We start from the raw sequence: 20,183 nt of genomic DNA, 5'->3' as shown, positions 1-20,183 counted from the left end.
TCTTATTTTGCTTATCTTTAAGTTACATGGAAATAATCTGGAATCAGAATCATTGTGTGGCATCTCATTTCCTCACAAGCCATTGTGACCATACTGTATCAGAGCCAGGTATCTAGCCACCGCAATCATTAAAAATTCACAGACAAGGACAGTGCTTATTAAAACTCTTTTAACTGTTTTATTATGTAAATATTAAAGCATTAATTTATTTATTTTTCTTGTATTTAGTGTCTTTTTCATATTAATCCATGTATCAGGGAAGTCTTAGAAGAGATAGAAGGAAGCACTGGTCAGAAACAGGAAAATTAATGCAAAATTCCTCCAACAATCAAAGCTACTTATAGAGTGGACGGTTTGAGTAAAGTCTTACAGGGCAGCTCTCCAAGTACGCAAGATACTGGTCTTAGAAAAAGGCCACGTTTGGCTGACTGTTGGAGCATCCTGAAACATTTCCTTATCCTCAGTGCTGCTTATCCTGATTAAGATTTAAACTGTAGTGACTGGGAGAGGAGAATATAGTCTCAGAAGTTCATTTTTTAATACGCAAATCTGTGGGGCAGCCATGGCCTATGAGGAGCAGGCTTGGTACTGGAAGGTCACTGGTTCAATCCCCACGACCAGCAGGAATATCCATATCACAACAAAAACAAAAGCATAACGAACAGTACTGAATAACTGCAGGGCAGGATAGAAGAACAAAAACTCCAATTCCAATATGCTTTCCTTTTAGTTCCACGGTCCATGTCAGGTTTCTTCTGGATTTTCTGCACAGCACCATGAAGCAGGTGTGTTAAACTTGACACTGACTTACTTTAAGGAATTGACAGTTGCAATGTACAGTGTCCTCATTCAACAGTCCATGTGTCAACAGTCCAACATGTTTTGTTAGAGCCAGCCCTCAGTGTTTGCCTCCTTCTCTTCTTCATCCCTTATTTGACCAAAACATGTTTCTATCATGTCTTCTCTTGTCTCTTCCATATAGTAAAAGGATTTCTCTCCCTCTTTCCCTTTCACGTCTTGAGTTGGGTGTACAGGCTCCAGAACTGGCTCTCTGGGTAAAGGCACAGAGAACTTTTTAGAGATGTTGTGGAGAACACAGCAAGCTTTGATGATGCAAGCCACAGACTCCAGGGCATCTGCCTGTACGGTTCCGAGATCGTTCAGGCACTGGAAACGAGCTTTAAGACAGCCAAAGACATGCTGATTGTAGGTCATGACCCTAGAATGAGTTATGTTGAAACGTCTGGCTGCACTGGTCTTGAGTTGAGAGCGCTCCACAGGTGTCAACACATGTCGTCCAGGAGGCAGACCTCTACCACCTTTGGAGAGAAAGGGCAGAGAAAGCGAGGGAAAGATTGTAATAGTTATTATGGACATTTAATACATTTGTATATTTGATTTTACCTTTCTGTAATAACTCGCTTAAATGTAAATTTGAATGGATTGGGAAAAATGTCTAGGCTCATTGTGATTTTATTTAGTATTCAGGTGGCATTTCCTTGAAAAGGAGGGTGGTGTTACCCCCAACATCCTGATTCCTGACTAAACCTATTAATTTGGTCACTTCTGGCCTCCTAATGTACCCCATCTTCAAAATAAAGTGACTTAATCATTCCCTCTAGTCTCCTCTCTACTTAATAACTTATTTTAATATAATAATTATTAACTGTTATAATTCGCCCATGGGGGGCGGGGGGGGCGACTACAGACGTGCAGACTGACCAATTAAATGTTTACAGAGAAGGTTATCCACCAATAACGGTAGCTCTACAGTCAGACCGTCCAATCAGATTTTAGGCTACTTCACCACGCCCCCTTCTCACTCAAGCGAACCAATCGGAGTAGGGGAGGGCGGGACTAGTTTGTGAACGAAACGCTTCTCGAAGTTCTATGTAAGCTCTAGAAAAACAACATCCCGGACGTTTGTGAAATTCCGCCCGGGCATTTTTTAAGTCTAAAAAAGAGGACATGTCCGGGTAAAAGAGGACGTCTGGTCACCCTACTGATACACTACATTTATCCGTGTCTTACCTATTGGTTTATTTAAGCAGCTGTACTTGTAAAAGTACACTATAGCAGCACATTTCTATAGAACACCCGCCCTCTTGTGGTGCGCTATAAATCGTTCCAGATTTTCAAACCGAATAATGAATAAGATAACGTTTCAGGCACAGCTTTAAAGTAAAGTTAGTCTGCTTACCAATAACCCATGTCTGACCATGCCGAAAACTGACGAACTCTTGGCATATGGTCGACCTTTCCCAAACATACTGTTCTCGAGTCCCTCCGGGATAGCACTGCTCAACACTGAGGAGATTCCCATCCACATCACTGACCATCTGCACCGTCACTGAAGGGTAACCCAGGGTGTTGAGAAAAAGGCTTAGTTCAGAGGGCGGAGGGGTCACTTTTACATGGAAACAGCCCAGTACCCCCACCACGTTTGGGATGCCGCTGATGTTTTTAAACCCCTGCGCTACTCCCATACGGTCGTTGTAGCTGGCAGGAAACGTAATAAAACTCGAGGACAACTCCGACAAGATTTTAGAGGTGGTATTAACCGCCTCGCCTGCGAATGTGTGATTTAACCCCAACTTTGCTGTAATTTTGCTGGGTAGAAATCCATGCGCGTAGAAAAACAGTGTCGCTAATATTATGGATTCTGTTGAGGTACTATCGCTGACAGGATTAAAGACATTTTTTTTCAGACGAGTTTTAATAAAATCTAGTAGAAATGTCAGGCATGGCCGACTAAGGTGGAAACATTGGGATAAAAAATAATCATCGAAACATTCAAGACAACCCTTTGATTCTTCTCTGATGATTTTTGGGCGGTTTATATCACCGTTTTCACGAGTTCCGTTACAAATACCAGTGTATAAATCCTCTTGAACAGCAAGCCACAGCGCTCCGGCATAAGACATGTTTACAGAAGGGATAGGATAAACTGAATGGATGTGTGTAGGAAGGTAAAATGTTAAAGGGATGTTTGATTATCTGGGCACAAAAACTGGAGTTAATTAACAAACTTGGCTTTAGATAAAAATTATTTTCCTAAACTCAACGCTTGATCGGAAAAAACAGAACAATTGCAACTCAATGTGCCATAACATTGCCGCTCACTACTGTTATTTCCGTGTACGAGAACACTTTTCAAAATAAAAGACGTTGGCTGCACTGAGTGACTAAATTAATCATTGACGCATTCCTGTTCCTAGGGTATCACATATTAACAATGCAAAATTTCTTCCGGAATGTGGATAAAGGGACAGAGATACAAAGTAAAACTAAATAATTTGCTGAGAAACTGTAATACCTTACAATGGAAAGGTCTGTATTTAGCTTTAATTGTGGTGTTTCTCTTAATAAAATGTAGTAAAACAAAACGGATAAAAATATTTGAAAAACATTATACATACATACACACATTTTCTTTTCCGCTTCTCCATTTCAGAGTCGCGGTTGAAAACCATTATCAAAATCTTAAATTCTATCCTATTTAACTGGTAACCATTGAAGTGACATCAGAACATTTGTGATGCAGGTGCCTTTATTTTGTAAAGTTAATGCTGTATTTATGGTTTTAAACAACACTTTGGATGCATGGTAATATTTAGAAACAATGTAAAATTTTGAGACAGTATCTAACTGTTTTAGATACTAAGCCAATATATTGAATCAGTATCTCATTATTTAGAGATAGCATCTCCTTATTTTGAAAGAGTAGCATTTCAGAATATTCACTTAGTACCTCAAAATATGCAGATAATATCGCAAAATATAGTACCTCAAAATATTGAGATAGGATCTTAAAATAATGACTTAATTAGTGTCTGAAAATAATGACATAATATCTCAAAATATTGAGATACTCTTAAAATAATGAGATAGTATCAAAATGAAAGTGTCTCAAAATAATGAAACCAATATCATAAACTAATAATTGAAAAAAAATAGGTTACCTCATTTCATCTTAGATGACCTTACTTCGTTTTATGGAGCTGAAACGGGCTTCTTAGGAATTAAACGCCTGAATCTTTTATTATGAAAAATACATAGGTTGCGGTCAGACTAGCCATGTAGTTGTATTTACACTGCTCTCTAGGCTGCAGAATGCTGGGGAAGGGGATATATACGTTTACAATAATCAGGAATAAAATCCCTCAGTATGGACGCTGGCGATTTAATTTAGATGGAAAACTTTTTCATAGCCGCGGATATGTTACCAATAACCCAGTGGACAAAGGTCAGTTGAAAAACGCTGTCAGCCGACGGTAAAAATAAGGTTGAACTTAGTTTTTAGACATTTTCCTGACGTCCTCACAGCAGTTTACTTTTACTTTGACAACAGTAAAAAACAAAATTTAATAATCTGTGCTGTGTATTTGTCCCACACCGCAACTAACTCTGTATTCACAAGATCCCATCTAAATATTAAGAATGTAATTATATATATATATAAGGTGTAAAATAAAAGTTCCAAAAATACTCAGTGTAATCAGCAAATAGGTGAAAGTGCAGCACAAACACACATATAAACAGTGTGAGATTAAGGCAGAACACTGCTTTTATTTAGTGTTATATGATTATATATATATATATATATATATATATATATATATATTATATTATAAAAATCTACATATATATTTCAAATAACTTTTAGTTATAAAGTGAAGAAAATCAATATAGTTAATAAAACACATGTAATAAATTATAAAATACACCAGTCCCCCATAATATTAGATCTAGTTTGAAAATAGATAGTAGTGGGGGAACAGTCCTGGAGTGTCATAATCAAGAGCACATTAATTTATAACTAGGTGGCTGAACAATGTTCAACAAACTGTACTGGACTCCGGCCCTAATGTCTTGCGGACATTAATAGTGCAATTTTTACAAGAAATATTTTACCTCATCTGTGAGTGGTTTTAATGTTATGGTTAGTCGGTTTATAACGTACTAAATAAATAAATGCACTCTTAGTTTCTCACTTGCTTACACAAACACTCTTAACACACCGTGGGCAGCCATTGCCTAATGGTTATTGAAGAGGGCTTAGGACTGAAATGTCAGGGGCAGTGGGAGTGAAGGAACAGCACTGTCCTCCTCCCTCAATCCATGGCTGAGGTGTCCTTGAGCAAGGCACTGAACCCACAACTGTTCCCTGTTCCCTTACTGCACTGTGCGTGTGTGATTTCACTGCCACGGATTGGTTAAATGCATAAAAAGACACATTTCGTTGTATGTTGTACAACAACAAATAATTGCACATTTACATTTATAATTCCACATTTACATAACTTAACACACAATTTTCATCATCTGTACATTCATCCTCCTCCTCTCATCATCATCATATTTTTTCCTAGCAAAGAAGCCCAGGCATCTCTGTCCCCCCCAACCACCACCAGCCCCTCCTGAGGGATCTAGGAGAAAATTAGCCAAGTCTGTCTTGTAGTCTTGCTGCTTCTAAACTGCGTCTTTCAAAAACATACGCTGTCTCTGGTCATGGAGATTATTTAGTTTTTTTAATGACTATTATTTTATTGCTTTGCCAGCACTGGAATTTCCTTCAGTAAATAAAATTTTCTAGTTAAAATTAGGGCTTGAGCACCAGAGGTGTAAAGCCTTGTTGTTTTTGATAATCATTCATTCATTCATTGTCTGTAACTGCTAATCCAGTCCAGAATCACTGGGGGCAAGGCAGGAACACACCCTGGAGGGAGTCGCCAGCCACACACACACAGGGAGAACACACCAAACTCTTGGGTCTTGAACCCATAACCTCCAGGTCCCTTCATGTGTTTTCAATATGTGTATTATTATCATTATTATGGGTTATATTTGTTTGTGAGGCAAGCCCAATAGTTGGAAATGTAAACGGTGAGGTTTATTGTCTGTAATCTCTGTCGCCACAGGTCAGACAGTGGTTACACTGAAAAAAGGTCAGGTGATTACTGTGGGCATTAACCGGCCTGAGGTGCGTAATGCGGTGAACCAGGAGACTGCCAGGAGGTTAACTGAGGAGCTTTCAGCTTTTAACCAGGACGACTCCCTCAGTGTAGCTGTGCTGTATGGTGAAGGTAATAGACTTATTTTACATAAACATAGACCTGTCCTGGAGTGTGCTTCCCTTTTTAGGCCAATTGTATTTAGTGCTGTATATTTAGTTCTGTGAAGCTATAGTTTTGTTGCTCAGTAAGAGATAAACATGATATGTTTTGTTCTTTCTATTATATATATATATATAAATTCTGTTGCGAGTCTTTACAATAGAAAGATGTCACTGTCACCTCATGATCACTAGATGGCGCTGTCTGCACAAAGCATGTAGTTTGGCCTCAGGCTTAGCTTCCGTTATCCCAATGACTCACTCGTTTTCGTGTTTATATTCAGTGATTATTTTATTCTACTATATTCTACTGTTTGTATGCAAACCTTGTGTTATTGGTCATTAAACTGGTTTCATGTGATTGATGTCAAAGCACTATTAGATGTGGTATTATCTATCATAGATGTGAGAACTTACCAAGTAAATGACTGTTCTAAGAAGGCCATGAACTCATTATCTGATGACACCCTAAAAACTGTTAATCAGTTGTTTCAACATGGAGACTTCCCAGCAGTTGTTAAACCTGGCAAATTTTCACTTGGAGTGAAAGAAATATTTGTTCATGTTTTAACATTCTTTAAAGTATTTTATTTAAAAGTATGGAGCTCATTTGGTATAAAGAAAAGAGTCATTGTGTGATGTTGTCCTGCACAGTACAACACCAGTCTGCTTTAATACCTTCATTTCAGAAAGAAAGTGGATTGTGTGAAACTGTACAACGAGATCCTGAAGCGGCTCCTTTTTCCACACGTGGGTCAGTTTAGGAGCATGACATGTTCAGACTGATGTAAGAGGTCACAGTATATAGACAGTGTGAACAGCAGAACAAAAATAAATAAATAAATCAGATTTGGGCCATTTACCTGCTGTGTGAACGTGGCCTTCTTGGGTATAGATGATAAACTTCTGTAAAAACAGTGTGCTGATCCCTGATCAATCTCAATCAATGTCAAAAAAGACATTTCAAAAATCTGAAAATCAGTAAGGGCCTATGGGTCAAGAGATAAGGAGTAGATTCTTGAGGTGAAGCTGACTGAGGACAAAGACAGATACAGAAACTACCATAAAAACACTATGGAAGAGGTATGGAACGAACGGGGATCATTCTTGGCTACAATCAAGCTAATAACCAGGTGGTTAAAAGGTGCTATGACAAGGTTAAAACGCTAAATCTAGCCAAGCTCTTTCTAAATATCTAAACTGTTGAGTGAGCTGAACTTTGTTGTGAGTGGGAGTGCCATATCTGAACCCAAACTTAATCATAAAACCATCAAATCCTCACTTCAATAATCTTGTGGCTGAATCAAACCTCAGACGTTGCAGCACCAAGTGATAAGAATTCCCAGCAGAGAAGATGCTCTTAGTGCATCACATTGTTGATCTTGATTTAGAAAAACAGATAGTATTTCTAGAAAGTACACATACTGTTTTGTTTTGATAGTGAGGTTTTTATCTGTCCTTATGTCTCTCTTTCTGTTCTTTTCCAGTTTACTTTTGGTTGCTAGTTCTTGTTTGTGTTTCGTTTTAGGAGGAAATTTCTGCGCAGGTTATGATCTTAAGGAGCTTTCCCAGGGTTCTGCTTCTCTCAGGCTAGAGCAAGATGTTACCAAAGGTCCTGCTCCAATGGTAAGGTGAGCAGCCAAACCCCCAAACATTTTTAATTTCATCTCTCAGTGCAGCTAAAGGCAACACTTGCAATTTAGTGGCTAGTATATGTTTACAGCATATAGGTTTTCTATATGTGTTCTCCCTGTGTCCGCGTGGGTTTCCTCCGGGAGCTCTGGTTACCCCCCACGGTCCAAAAAACACACGTTGGTAGGTGGATTGGCAGTTCAGAAGTGTGTGTGTGTTTGTCACCCTGTGGAGGACTGGCGACACCTTCCATGGTGTGTTCCCTCGCTTGTGCCCAGTGATTCCGGGTAGGCTCCGGACCGGCCGTGACCATGAACTGGATAAGTGCTTACAGACAACGAATGAAGGATATACATTGATCTGTTTATTTATCAGTGATTTTTCTAGGGGTCTCTACATTTTAGCTAAAAATTGATGGAATGGAAAGACTGGTATTATTGGAAGTGGCAATAAACAATGAAATTCGCTTGAAACAGTGTTATTCAGAGGTTCTTGGTATCCTCACTTTTCACAGACAAATATATGATTACCTGTAGAAATGTTTCCATACAGAGTTCTCTTCTAAATGGCTATGGTTATTCACCTGTAGAGAATTCAACAGTGTTAAACTAACAATGACTCATTTAAATGCTAGTCTCATGGATTTTTCTGTCTTGTTCCTCTGCAGGGTCCCTCTCGCCTGAGGCTGTCTAAGCCGTTGATTGCAGCAGTGAGTGGATATGCTGTGGCTGGCGGACTGGAGCTGGCCTTGCTGGCTGATCTCAGAGTGGTGGAAGAAGGTGCCATAATGGGGGTTTTCTGCCGCAGATTTGGTAAAAATCTCATGAACTCATCCGCTTTAAACACAGTAGAAGTCGAATGACTTAATTTTTATGGTTGTGTATTTGATGAAAGTCCTCACCAGTTGGAGTCATCCTCATTACATCTACGTAGCATAAAAAGTTATATGATGTAAGTAGAAAAATTCCAGTTTGTATCTGACTTGCTATAATCTTTTGTACATGACGTGAGAGGTAATCTGAGGACCCAGAAGGAACTTCTGTCTTAATTCTAGCCCATCCCTCCTCAAGCTATATATAACCACAATGTTAATAAACATGCCGGCTGCCCTATAATTTACTGCCAGTGACTGATTGCCATGCAGCCTGTTTCAAGAATAGGGTCATTTTTATCATTATCATCAGCATCATCATCTTCACTCTGTCATTAAATCAGGTGTTCTTGCATTGCCTGTGTCTTCCTCTGTGCCTGAAAACCAGACAACGTGTTCTAGCTGTGCCTTCCCAGGAATCTCATGACTACTACCATCTCAGCTCTTTCAGTTTTTCCTAAGCTCTGATCTGATTACATTGGATAGGTACAAGTCTAAGGCATTCAGTCTAAAAGTAGGAAGTATTCAATGTAATTAATTAGGTAATATGGTGTACCTACTACACTCTGGATCATGATCATTAATATCTGACTACCTGTGATCACTTTTAAATGAAAGACTATATTGGACTGGGTTCCACTGATTAAAGTTTTCCTAAATGCCTCTTAGTCTAGGCCTAAGAAATTTCCTGCAAAAATGCACTACTCTAAGTGGTCCACACCTGTCTTAAATATTTTTATTTCCAGCGTTCAGGTGGTCAGACTTTCAGTTTTAGCTCTTATATCTCCTTTTGGGTTTTTTCTTAGCTCTAGGGCATGGTAAATTAAACAACACAATTTAAATATTTTTGTAAAATGCAATAAAATGAGAATCAGATTTGGTTTACATTGTTTTCACTGACCAGCTTCATTATATTTTGCAAATGCGAGCACATTTTTAATTTGCTTGCAATACATTTAATTCTTCTACTCTGTACCCCATCTTACCAGGTGTACCGCTGATTGATGGCGGTACGGTGCGGCTGCCGCAGCTGATTGGTCTATCCCGAGCCCTGGATCTTATTCTGACTGGTAGACCTGTAGGTGCTGAGGAAGCACTGGCATTTGGATTGGCAAACAGAGTTGTGCCTAATGGACAAGGTAAAGAGAGACATAATGATATTTACAAGAGTACTATTGACTACTTTTGACTACTAACTTGTCAAAGAGTTATTAAAAATTAACTGCAATTAATTATTCATAATTTAATACCTTTTGATGTTCCCAAAAATGAGTGGCACAGTGGTGCAACAGGTAGTGTCGCTGTCACAGAGCTCCACGTTCCTGTGGTTGTGAATGTAAGCCCCACAATGGGTGACTATGAAGATTTTTGCCTGTTCTCCCTGTGTCTCCCAGAGTTTCCTCTGGGTGCTCCGGTTTCTTTCCAGAGTCTAAAAACACATTGCTAAAGTGGGTTGGACATGCAAATTTTCCATCGGAGTGTGAGGGAATGTGTGAGTGTGCACCCAGTGATTCCCAATAAATGAATGAATGTTTGCAAAACCTCAATCAAACCAAATGTATTAAATAATACACTTTACAATAACATTCTAGAGACCTCATTGTTGTACACAGCTTGTAGTTATTCAAGTTGTTGTTTAAATAACAGCAAATAGTTTTAATTTAACATGACTGAAGATTCTATAGCATTCTGTCCAGTACTGCCGGATTATTAAACATTATTTCTTTACTCCCAAAGCCTGAACTGAAAGGCACCTCCAAATACTCGCCCACAAACATTGGCCCAGAATTTACATTTCTTTAAATACAATTTTACATTTAACACGGCACTTGTCTCTCTCTTTCCTGAAGTAACGACATTTGACCATTAAACTACATTACTTTGACTATTTTATTGAATTCCCTGATGAAAGCATTACTGAGGTCCAGTTGTTGGAGGATTAGTTTAGAATCATAAATTAATCTCCAGTTCATCACAAACATATAAAATGCATTTGAAAAATTGTGTACACTTACTGGTTACATGATTATACACACTCTTTCACGTTGGTGAGAATTCATTGGTGTGGATACTGTAGTTTAGTTTTTGTTTTAACTGCCCTCAAATCATTTATCAGAGCTCAGTGTCTGACCCCAGCACTGCTGCTGACTGGGAATTGTTGGTTTGGTAAGTGCACTTGAGAAGTAAATGTTCAGTATTGTAAATAAGGCCATACAATTCCAGGTGAATATACATTGTCTCCTATATAATGTGTATTAAATCTATACATAAAGATATGGATACATTGCATTTTACAATTTTACAATAGGTCCCAACTTTTCTGTAAATGGAGTTTGAGAATAATTTAATCTTTCAGGCTTTTCAGTATTTTAATGAATACATTTGAACATATAAAAACAAGAAAGGAGTTAATTCTCTTGAACATTAATTTATCTAACTGACAAAAATGCAAAAAAATGTTTTCAGAAGTTTTCAGTTTTTATAAATATTAAAAACTATTTAATTTGATGCCTTTAATAGCAGCAAAATAGCAGTGAAAAGTACATAGAAAATTCATGGCATGCCATTTTGAAAAGTTACACTATAAGCACGTCAATGTAAAAGGTATAAAACAACCATTCAGAACAAGTCCTAGGCTTTACAAGCAAGAGTTATTTTTTTCATTACTTTAGGAGAAAATTGTCAGATCGTTCAAACAGAACATTTTTCAAGATTGTAACGAATTTGTCTCATCATCTGTAGAGAGGATTATAATTCCATGTAAGGGTAAGGCTGGCCATTGATGGTGAAAGAGCATGACCTTCTATACCTCAGATGGCAAGAACGCTTTCATGACAATAAGAATCCTTTAATTATGCAATATATTCTTCACGTGTTCAGGGTTCAACACAGAACCATTTTCTTTACTAAAGAACCTTTGCAGAACCATAATTTTTAAGTGTGTACCTGAGCGTGCACTTGAATGACAAACTGAATTGGAGTGCTTATATCTGTGCAATGTTCAAGAATGCACAGAGCCATCTGATAATTTTGAGTTCCTTTGGAGTGTGCACTAAACTACTTTGGATATTCTACCTGTCTGTTTTTTCACTGGCTGGTACCCATCCACTGAATCAGGAGTTCTCCGAGGCAGCTAAGCTTGAAAAAAGCACCTACTTTCATTTGAGCGCTTCCCTCACCATTGAATCCAACACCAGATTCTTGGGATGCCACCATAACAAGCCCCTACAAGTTTTGACCATAGGATTATTCAGCCATTCCTCAATGGTGGTCTTGGACAGGGTGAGTTCAGACTCCATGTCCCCTACTTCTCCTGGAACAGGGAGATGACAGTTGAGCCATCTCTGGACAGAGTTCTCGTCCAGAGTTTGGGCCTACCAGGTCTATCTGGTAAATTTTCCCCTCCATCTGATCCATGGGCAAATGTAATGCAAGTTAGCGTCTAAGAAGCATTCTCTTTTTTGAATTGTCTTTGACCCCTGTTCTCAGTTTTGAGCGAGTTTCTGTATATTTCTGTGAGTAATTTTGCCCTCATTCAGCCACAGGTGAGACATATTGTTCAGCTGTTCTTTATTGTGAAAGATAATAGTAATTGCTTTGGAAGAAACAAAGCTGAACGATTTGTCTCACCTGTGGCTGTATGATGACGAAATTACTCATGTCTCTGCAGTGCCACTCTATTGAGTTGACAAAACTTGTTCATTCTTAGCACTTGGCTTCTCAAAACAATTTAAAGCCTAGAAGGGTAAGATCAAACAAACACTGTCCCCTCCGCGCTGGTCACAACTGGTTTAACATGCTTAGTGTAAGCCATTTTTTGTAAGCCATTACTCTTCTGGTTTACCTCGGGATTAATTTTTTTTTTATGTTTATTGGTAGCTAATATTGCACCAGTGTTGCTAGCAATATTTTTTAACTCTTTGGGTGTGTTATATAGGCAGAAAAACTGTGCAACTTGGACTCAAGAACACAGTTTCACCATTTTTTTTCTTAAATGACAAGAGCCAAGGTTTTTTAAATGGACACCAGTTGTTTCTCATTTGCACATGAACAAGTATAAAACTGTACACACCCTGTTTTCTGAAAAGTTAGGAATTTTTGTAAGATGCAATAAAATTATGAGCATATTTTATTTGGTAATTCATGTGAACTTTTATTTAACTGACAAAAGGGGCTTTAGGGAAGCAAAACACTCAAACACTATCTGTCCATTGAGGATCACATCCACAGCTCCGACCCACGGCGTATGTGGAATGGCATCCAGTCCTTTACAGAGTACAGACCACCCTGTCAAATACCCTCATCCAACAGTGCTTCCTCTCCAGAGGAACTCAAACAGTTCTATGCCAATTTTGAGCACATCACACACAGGACAGTAGACAGGTCACAACAAGGGATGAGCTTCTTCCTGACACTGATCAGTCATACAGTGTGTATACAGCACTGCAGGGTGAATCTATGGGAAGCTGCTGGTCCTGACTATGTCCCCGGTTGTGTTTTGAGAGCATGTGCTGAACAGTTAACTCTGGTCTTCTCTGATATTTTTAATCTTGCACTGGCCTGGGCTTCTGTCCACACATGCTGGAAGACATCAACTATCATCCCAGTTCCAAAATACTGTGCTACAGTGTGTCTGAACCACTTCCACTGTGACTCTGAGTCATATTTCCACTAGCTTCACTCCGAACAACAGCGTGTCACAGGGCTGTGTTCTGAGTCCCATTTCTGTTGTATATACCTATATTTATATTATTTGTAATTAGAGCAATGTTAAAATACACACTGTTCCATTAGTTATTTAGTCCATATTTGGATCATATCCATGATTTGGGTCAAGCACTGCAGTGACAATGATATGGTGATCATTTGTTAGTGTGTGTAGTGCATGTACAAGTGGATCAGACACAGCAGTGCTCCTGGAGATTTTAAACCCTCAGTGTCACTGCTGGACTGAGAATTTTCCCACAAAAAAATCCAGCCGACAGAGTCCTGTGTCCACTGATGAAGGACTAGAGAATGCCCAACACAAACTATGCAGCAACAGATGAGATACTCTCTGTAACTTTACATCTGCAAGGTGGGCCAACGAGGTAGTTGTGTCTAACAGTGTTGACAATGAGTGGACACTGTGTTTAAAAACTAGTACCAGTGCAGCACACACTGACACGTTTTATTACATTTTACAATGTTCACTTACACTTAAGCTTCTCCCCAAATATCAATTTAGCTGATACTTAGCCATCAAATTATTCCTCAACAGTGCTTTTCAAAAATTGGACGGATGCATATTAAGCTATACATAAAAATGTATATGTTTTGTGTAACATTATATGACATGCATAATGAAAATACTTTATTGTATTAAAAGTTTTCCTCTGTTAACATACTAATAATTTTTTTTACTGTGTGTGTGTGTGCTCTTAGGTTTACAGGCAGCTGTTGAACTTGCTGAGCAGATCAGTTCATTCCCTCAGCTTTGTCTCCGCGCTGACCGTAACTCCACCTACCATGCCACCTTTGACTCCACCTCCTTTATGCAGGCTATGCAGTATGAAACTGACCATGGCTTTCCAGTCATTAAGGCTGAATCTGTCGCCGGGGCAACAAAGTTCATGTCCGGTGCTGGCCGAAGTGGAAAGTTCTCTTGAAACGGATCATGAACTGTATGTACCCACTGAAAGTAATAATACAAACCCTGCTTCCAGAAAAGTTGGGAGACTGTGCAAAATGTAAATAAACACAGAATGGAATGATGCGCACATGATTTAAACACTACTTTCAAATAATAAAGCTGAGATTTATTCACTTTTTGGGGAAACATATTTGCCCAGTTTGAATTTGAAACAACTTACAAAATATTGGGACAGTCAGCTGCCATTATCTGAAGGGAATTGAAATACGAAAGGAAAAGGTTCCACCGAACATACAATGCACCAGTGTTGCCTTTTAAAGTCAATCTTATCTCGTCCAATCTATGAAAATATATAACTTCATGGAGCCACATTGAAATGGCTTCAAGGATTTCCATAATAATAAAATACCGTGTCTCGTCAAAAGAGACGTGAAGGCCAGAATATCTGATTGAGAGCCAGTGAGCAGTAATCAGTGGAAAACCAAATACGGATACATTTTAACATTTAAATCTAAAACCTTTGTCATTGTCTCAAAATAATCAGACCAAAGCTTTTCGTAAAGCAGGACAGGCAAAATACACATGGCTTAAATTCATAAAATAATTATATAAAGACAAATGACCAAGGGGCATAATCCAAAACATTGAATACATTTCAGATTTATTCTTCTTTTTGACTTTGTGTTTTTGACTTCAACAAGGTTGGTTATGACGGATAAGAAATTTCAAGATTAAAGAAAATGAGAAACACCATCACAGAAAGCACCCCCACATACAATAAGAGATCAAATAAACTATGACTGTCTGTAGGTTTATCAGATGTTTTGTCTGGTGTACCATGTTCTGTATGTGGGGGAAAAAATATTACAGAAGCCCGTGGATTGTGGAGAGAGCAAATTGTGTGGTCTCTCTCTCTCTCTCTCTCTCTCTCTCTCTCTCTCTCTCTCTCTCTCTCTCTCTTTCTCTGTGTGTGTGTGTGTGTGTGTGTTAATTAGAGTGAAGCTCTGTCTAGACTGTATGATGACAGGACAGTCACACTGCTTACTGAACCCCTCTGCTTACCAAACACACACACTTTGCTTTTAGTCATACACATGGCTGTGTGCCTGAGTCATATACCATGATCTTAACCATTAAAAAATGCTTGAAAAAAATGAACAGATCTGAACAATTTTCCAACAATTCAGGACAAATCCTTTTTGGTGCCTGACTTCAAGTCACACACAACGGCAAATATATTTAAATTGCATTGTTACTTTATGAGGCTAATTGTATATAATATTTATGATATCGTTACTTAAACAACCTATATATTATTTTAACTGTAATAGAACACTTTTTAAAGAAATATTAAAACCCTAAACATGGACTTAAACACTTAATTAAAATAAATCTCTAAATCATTGCAGATTGATTAAGCACATTTTAAACAAAGTATTCAAATTAACTAAAAAATGTCATCAGTAATAACACCTTTCAACAAGTTCTAAAATTATTATAGTAATCATTCATTCATTCATTGTCTGTAAGGGTTTATCTAGTTCAGGGTCGTGGTGGGTCTGGAGCCTACCCAGAATACACCCTGGACAACAACAACAACAACAACAACAAAAAAACTGTTAAAGGAGTTGGAGGCATCACGACCCAGTGTCTATATCCACCATTAAGAGCATTTTAGATCGCCTTGAAAGGCGGCTTTGCAAAAAGAAAGCCCTACTCAAAGAACAACATAAAAAAACAGACTGAAGTTTGCACAGGTTAAGACAAAGAATTTTGGAAGTTGCTCTCTGCTTCTGTGAAACAACTGTTGAACTGTATGACCATAATTAACAGCAAGCCGTCAAATATTTCAATAATTGAGACCAAAATTCCTTGGGATTTAATTGATGAAGGTGGTGCATGTATGTATATACAGGGGGTCCTCGACTTACGATGTTGATCCGTTCCTACGTCGCGTCGTAAACCGATTTTCGGTTTAAGCCGGAACATACGTACATACTGTACGTAAAAAACGTACTGTAAGCACTTATCCTATCCTAACACAGTAATTATCAAAAAACACCTCGGTGCCGAGCCGCGTAACCGTGTATTCTTCCGCCGCGCACAACAAACACGAAGTTCGCGTTGCGACGTTTACGACGCAAAACCACTTATGTCGAAACAAGGCTTTATACAGTAAATGGGAGATGTGTCGTATGCACGAAACATCGTAACTCGGGACTAGCGTAACCCGAGGACCTCCTGTATATATATATATATATGCATGTATTTTTTTTTATTCTGAGGTCTTGGCTGAGGTAAATTAAACATGAAAAAGCACTGGCTGTAGAGCTTGATCCTTATACACAATCACAGCCATACTTTACATCTAATGTGATGGCTGGCCCCAACAGCTTCTAAGAGATCAAGACTGTTTAAAGAAATATTTAATACTTGGTGTATGTAAATGTTGACCAACTGAAAATCTGGTATAGTCGATAAAATCTGAAATAAATCGCTCTCTAGTCCTACGTTCCTACAATCAGAGACATCAAGGCAAATATTAAACTATCCTTGATTTATAAGAACACTCTAGTTTGTGTGTGTGTGTGTGAGAGAGAGAGAGAGAGAGAGAGAGAAAGAGAGCTGGTTCCAGAGGTGTCCTCACTAACTTCTGAGTATGTGTTGTTTATGGCTAGCACGCAGGAGGTTGCTGTGAGTGGGGGTTGGCAGGAGCTGGCTTTGATGCATGCTCTGCAGTGCAGCAAGATAAGATTAGAGTCACTTGGAGATAAATTCTCATCTATCACAGCCATCCCAAACCACCGCAGACACAACACTATATCTCTGTACATTTACGGACATGCGTGCCCTCTGAGCCCTCTTCGCTCTGTAAAATAAACATGCAGGTTCTCTCCTTTTTCTCATGTTTGTGTGAGTCCACTACAGAAGCTCTCCTCAAGCCCAGGCACCTGATTCTCTGTGCCAGGAGCTGGGGGTTCTTTGAGCCCTCCTCTGAAATCTTTCACTTTGACTGAAGTTCTTTTGAAAGCACTGCTAAGAGACTGGAGTTCATCAGTCTGATGTTACACCAGATAAAACCAAATCTAGGGGCATTAGTCTAAGACATTTAAGAAAAGTCATAAAAGGTGGTTCTTCTTAAAGGAACGTGTCAGTAGTTAGGGGTTGTACTTTGGCAAAATGTGAATAAATACAAAAATTGTACCAGTTTTTAGTACGTCTGTTTCTAGGAACAGAACCTCGAAATGGTGATTAGAATCTGAGGAAAGGATTAGGCTTTTTCAGTTTTTTAATATAATAAACCAACATTTCCAGAAAGAGAAGTCAGTGTTTGAAGATGACATTATTATTTTAAAATCATAGTAAATACATTATTTCCAAGGATACTTCAAGGATATTTTGTCATATTGCTACTTTCTCCTCATTGTTGGGAACTGGCTCATACTCGCTGTGCTTATAGTTTACTTTATTCAGTTCCGTTTTAAACTTCCCTGTTGGCTCACTTATTAATTAATTCTGCTCGTGAATATGCCCTGCTGACAATTACCCCATATGGCCACATTTACATGGACATCTGCTCACCCAATATTTCGTTTTTCAGATTAAGATGGTCTTTGTTTGCTGCAGTAACAGACTCTGGTGTTTTGCTCTGTACTAGTTGGAGCATTTACTCCCAAGAACAACAGTGAGGCCATGTACTGAGACTGGATTTGTTCCAGATCTCAGAGGTCAGTCCAAGTAACCTAAAAAAAAGTAAACAAATCATGTTTTAACACTCAATAAATTACATTTCCATTGTTTTTGCACTGTCAGATCAATTGTGTGTGGTGGTTCCCTTAAGGGTACATTTCTGTAACTTGATTTAGGGAACATAGTTTTTACCTTATTCTATTATAACTGTAGATTTTAACGTTGTGATGATTTCATATGCCCCAATTCATCCCTGGGGCTTATATTATGTTCTTTAATTTGACACAGTTCTGTAATGTGTCGATTCACCTCTCTTTCTGGGGAAGAGGATGCAATTTACCTTTAAGGAACTGGACTTTAAAGCCTCTATTGTACCTTTTAACGGTACATTTACACTTACTGAGCAATATACCTCTACTGTAACTTTTTTTCTGAGAGTGCGGAGACATATGCCACCGTAGCCTACACTTGGCATTGGCCAAGATGCAGCAAATCCAGAGTGTCATGTCATTTCACGCTTTTATATAATCTTCGCATGCCCCAGGATCTGTATCTGTTCAAAATGGGTTTGTGAGACCCATACAGGAAGCCAAGCTGTGTACTAACTATTCTTATCTGTGTTATAATGTTTGCTCCACATATGGATGTCCTCCAAAGTCTGTGATTGGACCCAGTGGTTTAAGCATAGGACCCATCTGGGCAGTGCACCTAAAAACACTAAATATGTCTCAATTAAGACATCCCACATATATATCATACATAAAAAAAGTCACAGGGCTGCTCAAATGTGTCTGATGTAGGCCGTTCGTTTAGGTCCCACAGCCCATACCAGCCCACACAGAGCCAAAGCCCATGTGAACCCAGCTGACCAAGGTGTACTGTCTGGGAGGAGTGTGCCAACTTCAGAAGATAAGTTCCACTCTGACTAAAAGCAAATCAAAGAGGATTTACAACCACTTTCTTTAAACCTAAGCATATTTCCATACCAACATTTTCTTCCACTCGAGTCATTAATTCATCTTCGGTTTTATGGTTAAGGGCGGTTTAACCGCAGCTCCCTTCATCGCTCCTCCTCTGGGCGGGTCCCTCTAGCACACGCTCCGTGATCAGGTCCAGTTCTCTCGGCGTGACAGGCTCAATCGTGGCGCTCCTTGCGAAGGAGACTGGGCGTAAAGTCGTCTGTGGCAGGAGCTTCTTGGAGAACTGATGTATGAGCGTTTTTGGCGCTTATTGAGCAGAAAACTACACTGAAGCGCGTCTTTCAGGTGTCTCCGTGTTTTGTTTTGTTTTGTTTTGTTTTGTTCTTCTCTTTCTGAAGCGAGAGTTACGCGGAATTCATGGAGATTTCGCCAAACATATCCCTTCATGCCTTGAAGCACGAGCCCGCTGGTCTCGTATGGATCAGTGTCTGCAGTGGAGTGAGTCCGTTTTATTGTAAAGGACCGTGATATCTTTTCGAACAGCAGAACAGTAGCTCTTGTGTTTAGAAAGTTGTTTCTTGGGGAAAGTCCACAGCTGTAGCCTACTGTCCTCCACCCAAAGTGGATCTGAGATGAAACGCCACGGCTTTGCACTTGCGGGATTATGGTGGAGCTCTTACTGCATGTTCCTCGTGGCGGCTAGCGGCGTTTTGTTTGAGAACAACAACGAGCTCCATCCGCACCGGCGGCTGCGGACGCACGAGAAACGTGAAATGCAGAAAGAAATCCTGTCCATTCTCGGACTGCCGCACAGACCCCGACCGTATCTTCTCAACGGCAAGTACAACTCAGCGCCGCTCTTCATGCTGGATCTGTACAACACCATCAACGAGGAGCAGAACCAAGTGGACGGGCTTCTGGACCAGTACAAGTCCATGTTCACCACGCCTGGGACACCTCTAGCTTCGTTCCAAGACAACGCGTACCTGAACGACGCTGATATGGTGATGAGCTTCGTCAGTCTGGGTGAGCACATACTTTATGGGTGTTTCTGTTGAACCCAGCTTGCTCCTGTACAACCCAGGTGGGCCACCGTAAGGTGCGCTGGCTATGTAGCCAACTGTAATATTAATAATTAATATTAATATTGTGTTAACGAGAGAGAGAGAGTAAATAAAAACAACATACGTCTTCATAGATAAAAAAAAGTCTTAGGTAAAGCTTAAGTAAAGGTAAACAGAAAAGAAACACGTCTGAAACTGTTAAATGTTCTTCAATTGTTCTGTAATAACAGAATTATTTATTTATTTATTTATTTATTTA

The 20,183-nt window shown here is 39.2% G+C and overlaps 3 protein-coding genes across 3 annotated transcripts in view; 2 read left to right on the top strand and 1 right to left on the bottom strand.

The window, feature by feature from the left end:
• Positions 1–223: 223 nt before the first annotated feature.
• si:dkey-197c15.6 (putative nuclease HARBI1) lies at positions 224–3,112 on the bottom strand. Its single transcript, XM_066683835.1, has 2 exons — positions 2,201–3,112; positions 224–1,319 (listed from the first exon to the last, which is right to left on the bottom strand). Exons 1-2 carry the CDS (start codon positions 2,922–2,924, stop codon positions 886–888), a joined length of 1,158 nt encoding a protein of 385 aa, XP_066539932.1. The 5' UTR covers positions 2,925–3,112; the 3' UTR covers positions 224–885.
• A 976-nt stretch (positions 3,113–4,088) lies between these two features.
• Positions 4,089–15,311, top strand: zgc:101569 (uncharacterized protein LOC449822 homolog). Its single transcript, XM_066646774.1, has 6 exons — positions 4,089–4,246; positions 5,922–6,086; positions 7,644–7,741; positions 8,415–8,559; positions 9,608–9,757; positions 14,043–15,311. The coding sequence occupies exons 1-6, from the start codon at positions 4,114–4,116 to the stop codon at positions 14,264–14,266; spliced, it is 915 nt and encodes a 304-aa protein (XP_066502871.1). The 5' UTR covers positions 4,089–4,113; the 3' UTR covers positions 14,267–15,311.
• Positions 15,312–19,072: 3,761 nt separating this feature from the next.
• The window catches only part of bmp6 (bone morphogenetic protein 6), a 52,277-nt gene continuing 51,166 nt past the window's right edge, over positions 19,073–20,183 (top strand). Inside the window, exon 1 of the mRNA XM_066646769.1 lies at positions 19,073–19,886. Coding sequence (XP_066502866.1) covers positions 19,493–19,886 — 394 coding nt within the window. The 5' untranslated portion in view covers positions 19,073–19,492. The remainder of the gene's footprint in view (positions 19,887–20,183) is intronic.

This window comes from Hoplias malabaricus, chromosome 1, assembly GCF_029633855.1.
Source record: "Hoplias malabaricus isolate fHopMal1 chromosome 1, fHopMal1.hap1, whole genome shotgun sequence".
Taxonomy (NCBI): Eukaryota; Metazoa; Chordata; class Actinopteri; order Characiformes; family Erythrinidae; genus Hoplias; species Hoplias malabaricus.
The sequence above is the reverse complement of the archived record's forward strand: the minus strand, read 5'-3'. Positions and strand labels throughout refer to the sequence as shown.

Excerpts from the sequence above, each read along its gene's own strand:
- si:dkey-197c15.6 (XM_066683835.1), bottom strand. The coding sequence starts at position 2,924 with ATGTCTTATGCCGGAGCGCTGTGGCTTGCTGTTCAAGAGGATTTATAC. Across the intron at positions 1,320-2,200 it reads TGGTCAGACATGGGTTATTG|GTGGTAGAGGTCTGCCTCCT; the intron begins GTAAGCAGACTA and ends TTCTCTCCAAAG.
- zgc:101569 (XM_066646774.1), top strand. The coding sequence starts at position 4,114 with ATGCTGGGGAAGGGGATATATACGTTTACAATAATCAGGAATAAAATC. Across the intron at positions 6,087-7,643 it reads AGCTGTGCTGTATGGTGAAG|GAGGAAATTTCTGCGCAGGT; the intron begins GTAATAGACTTA and ends GTTTCGTTTTAG. Across the intron at positions 8,560-9,607 it reads GGTTTTCTGCCGCAGATTTG|GTGTACCGCTGATTGATGGC; the intron begins GTAAAAATCTCA and ends CCATCTTACCAG.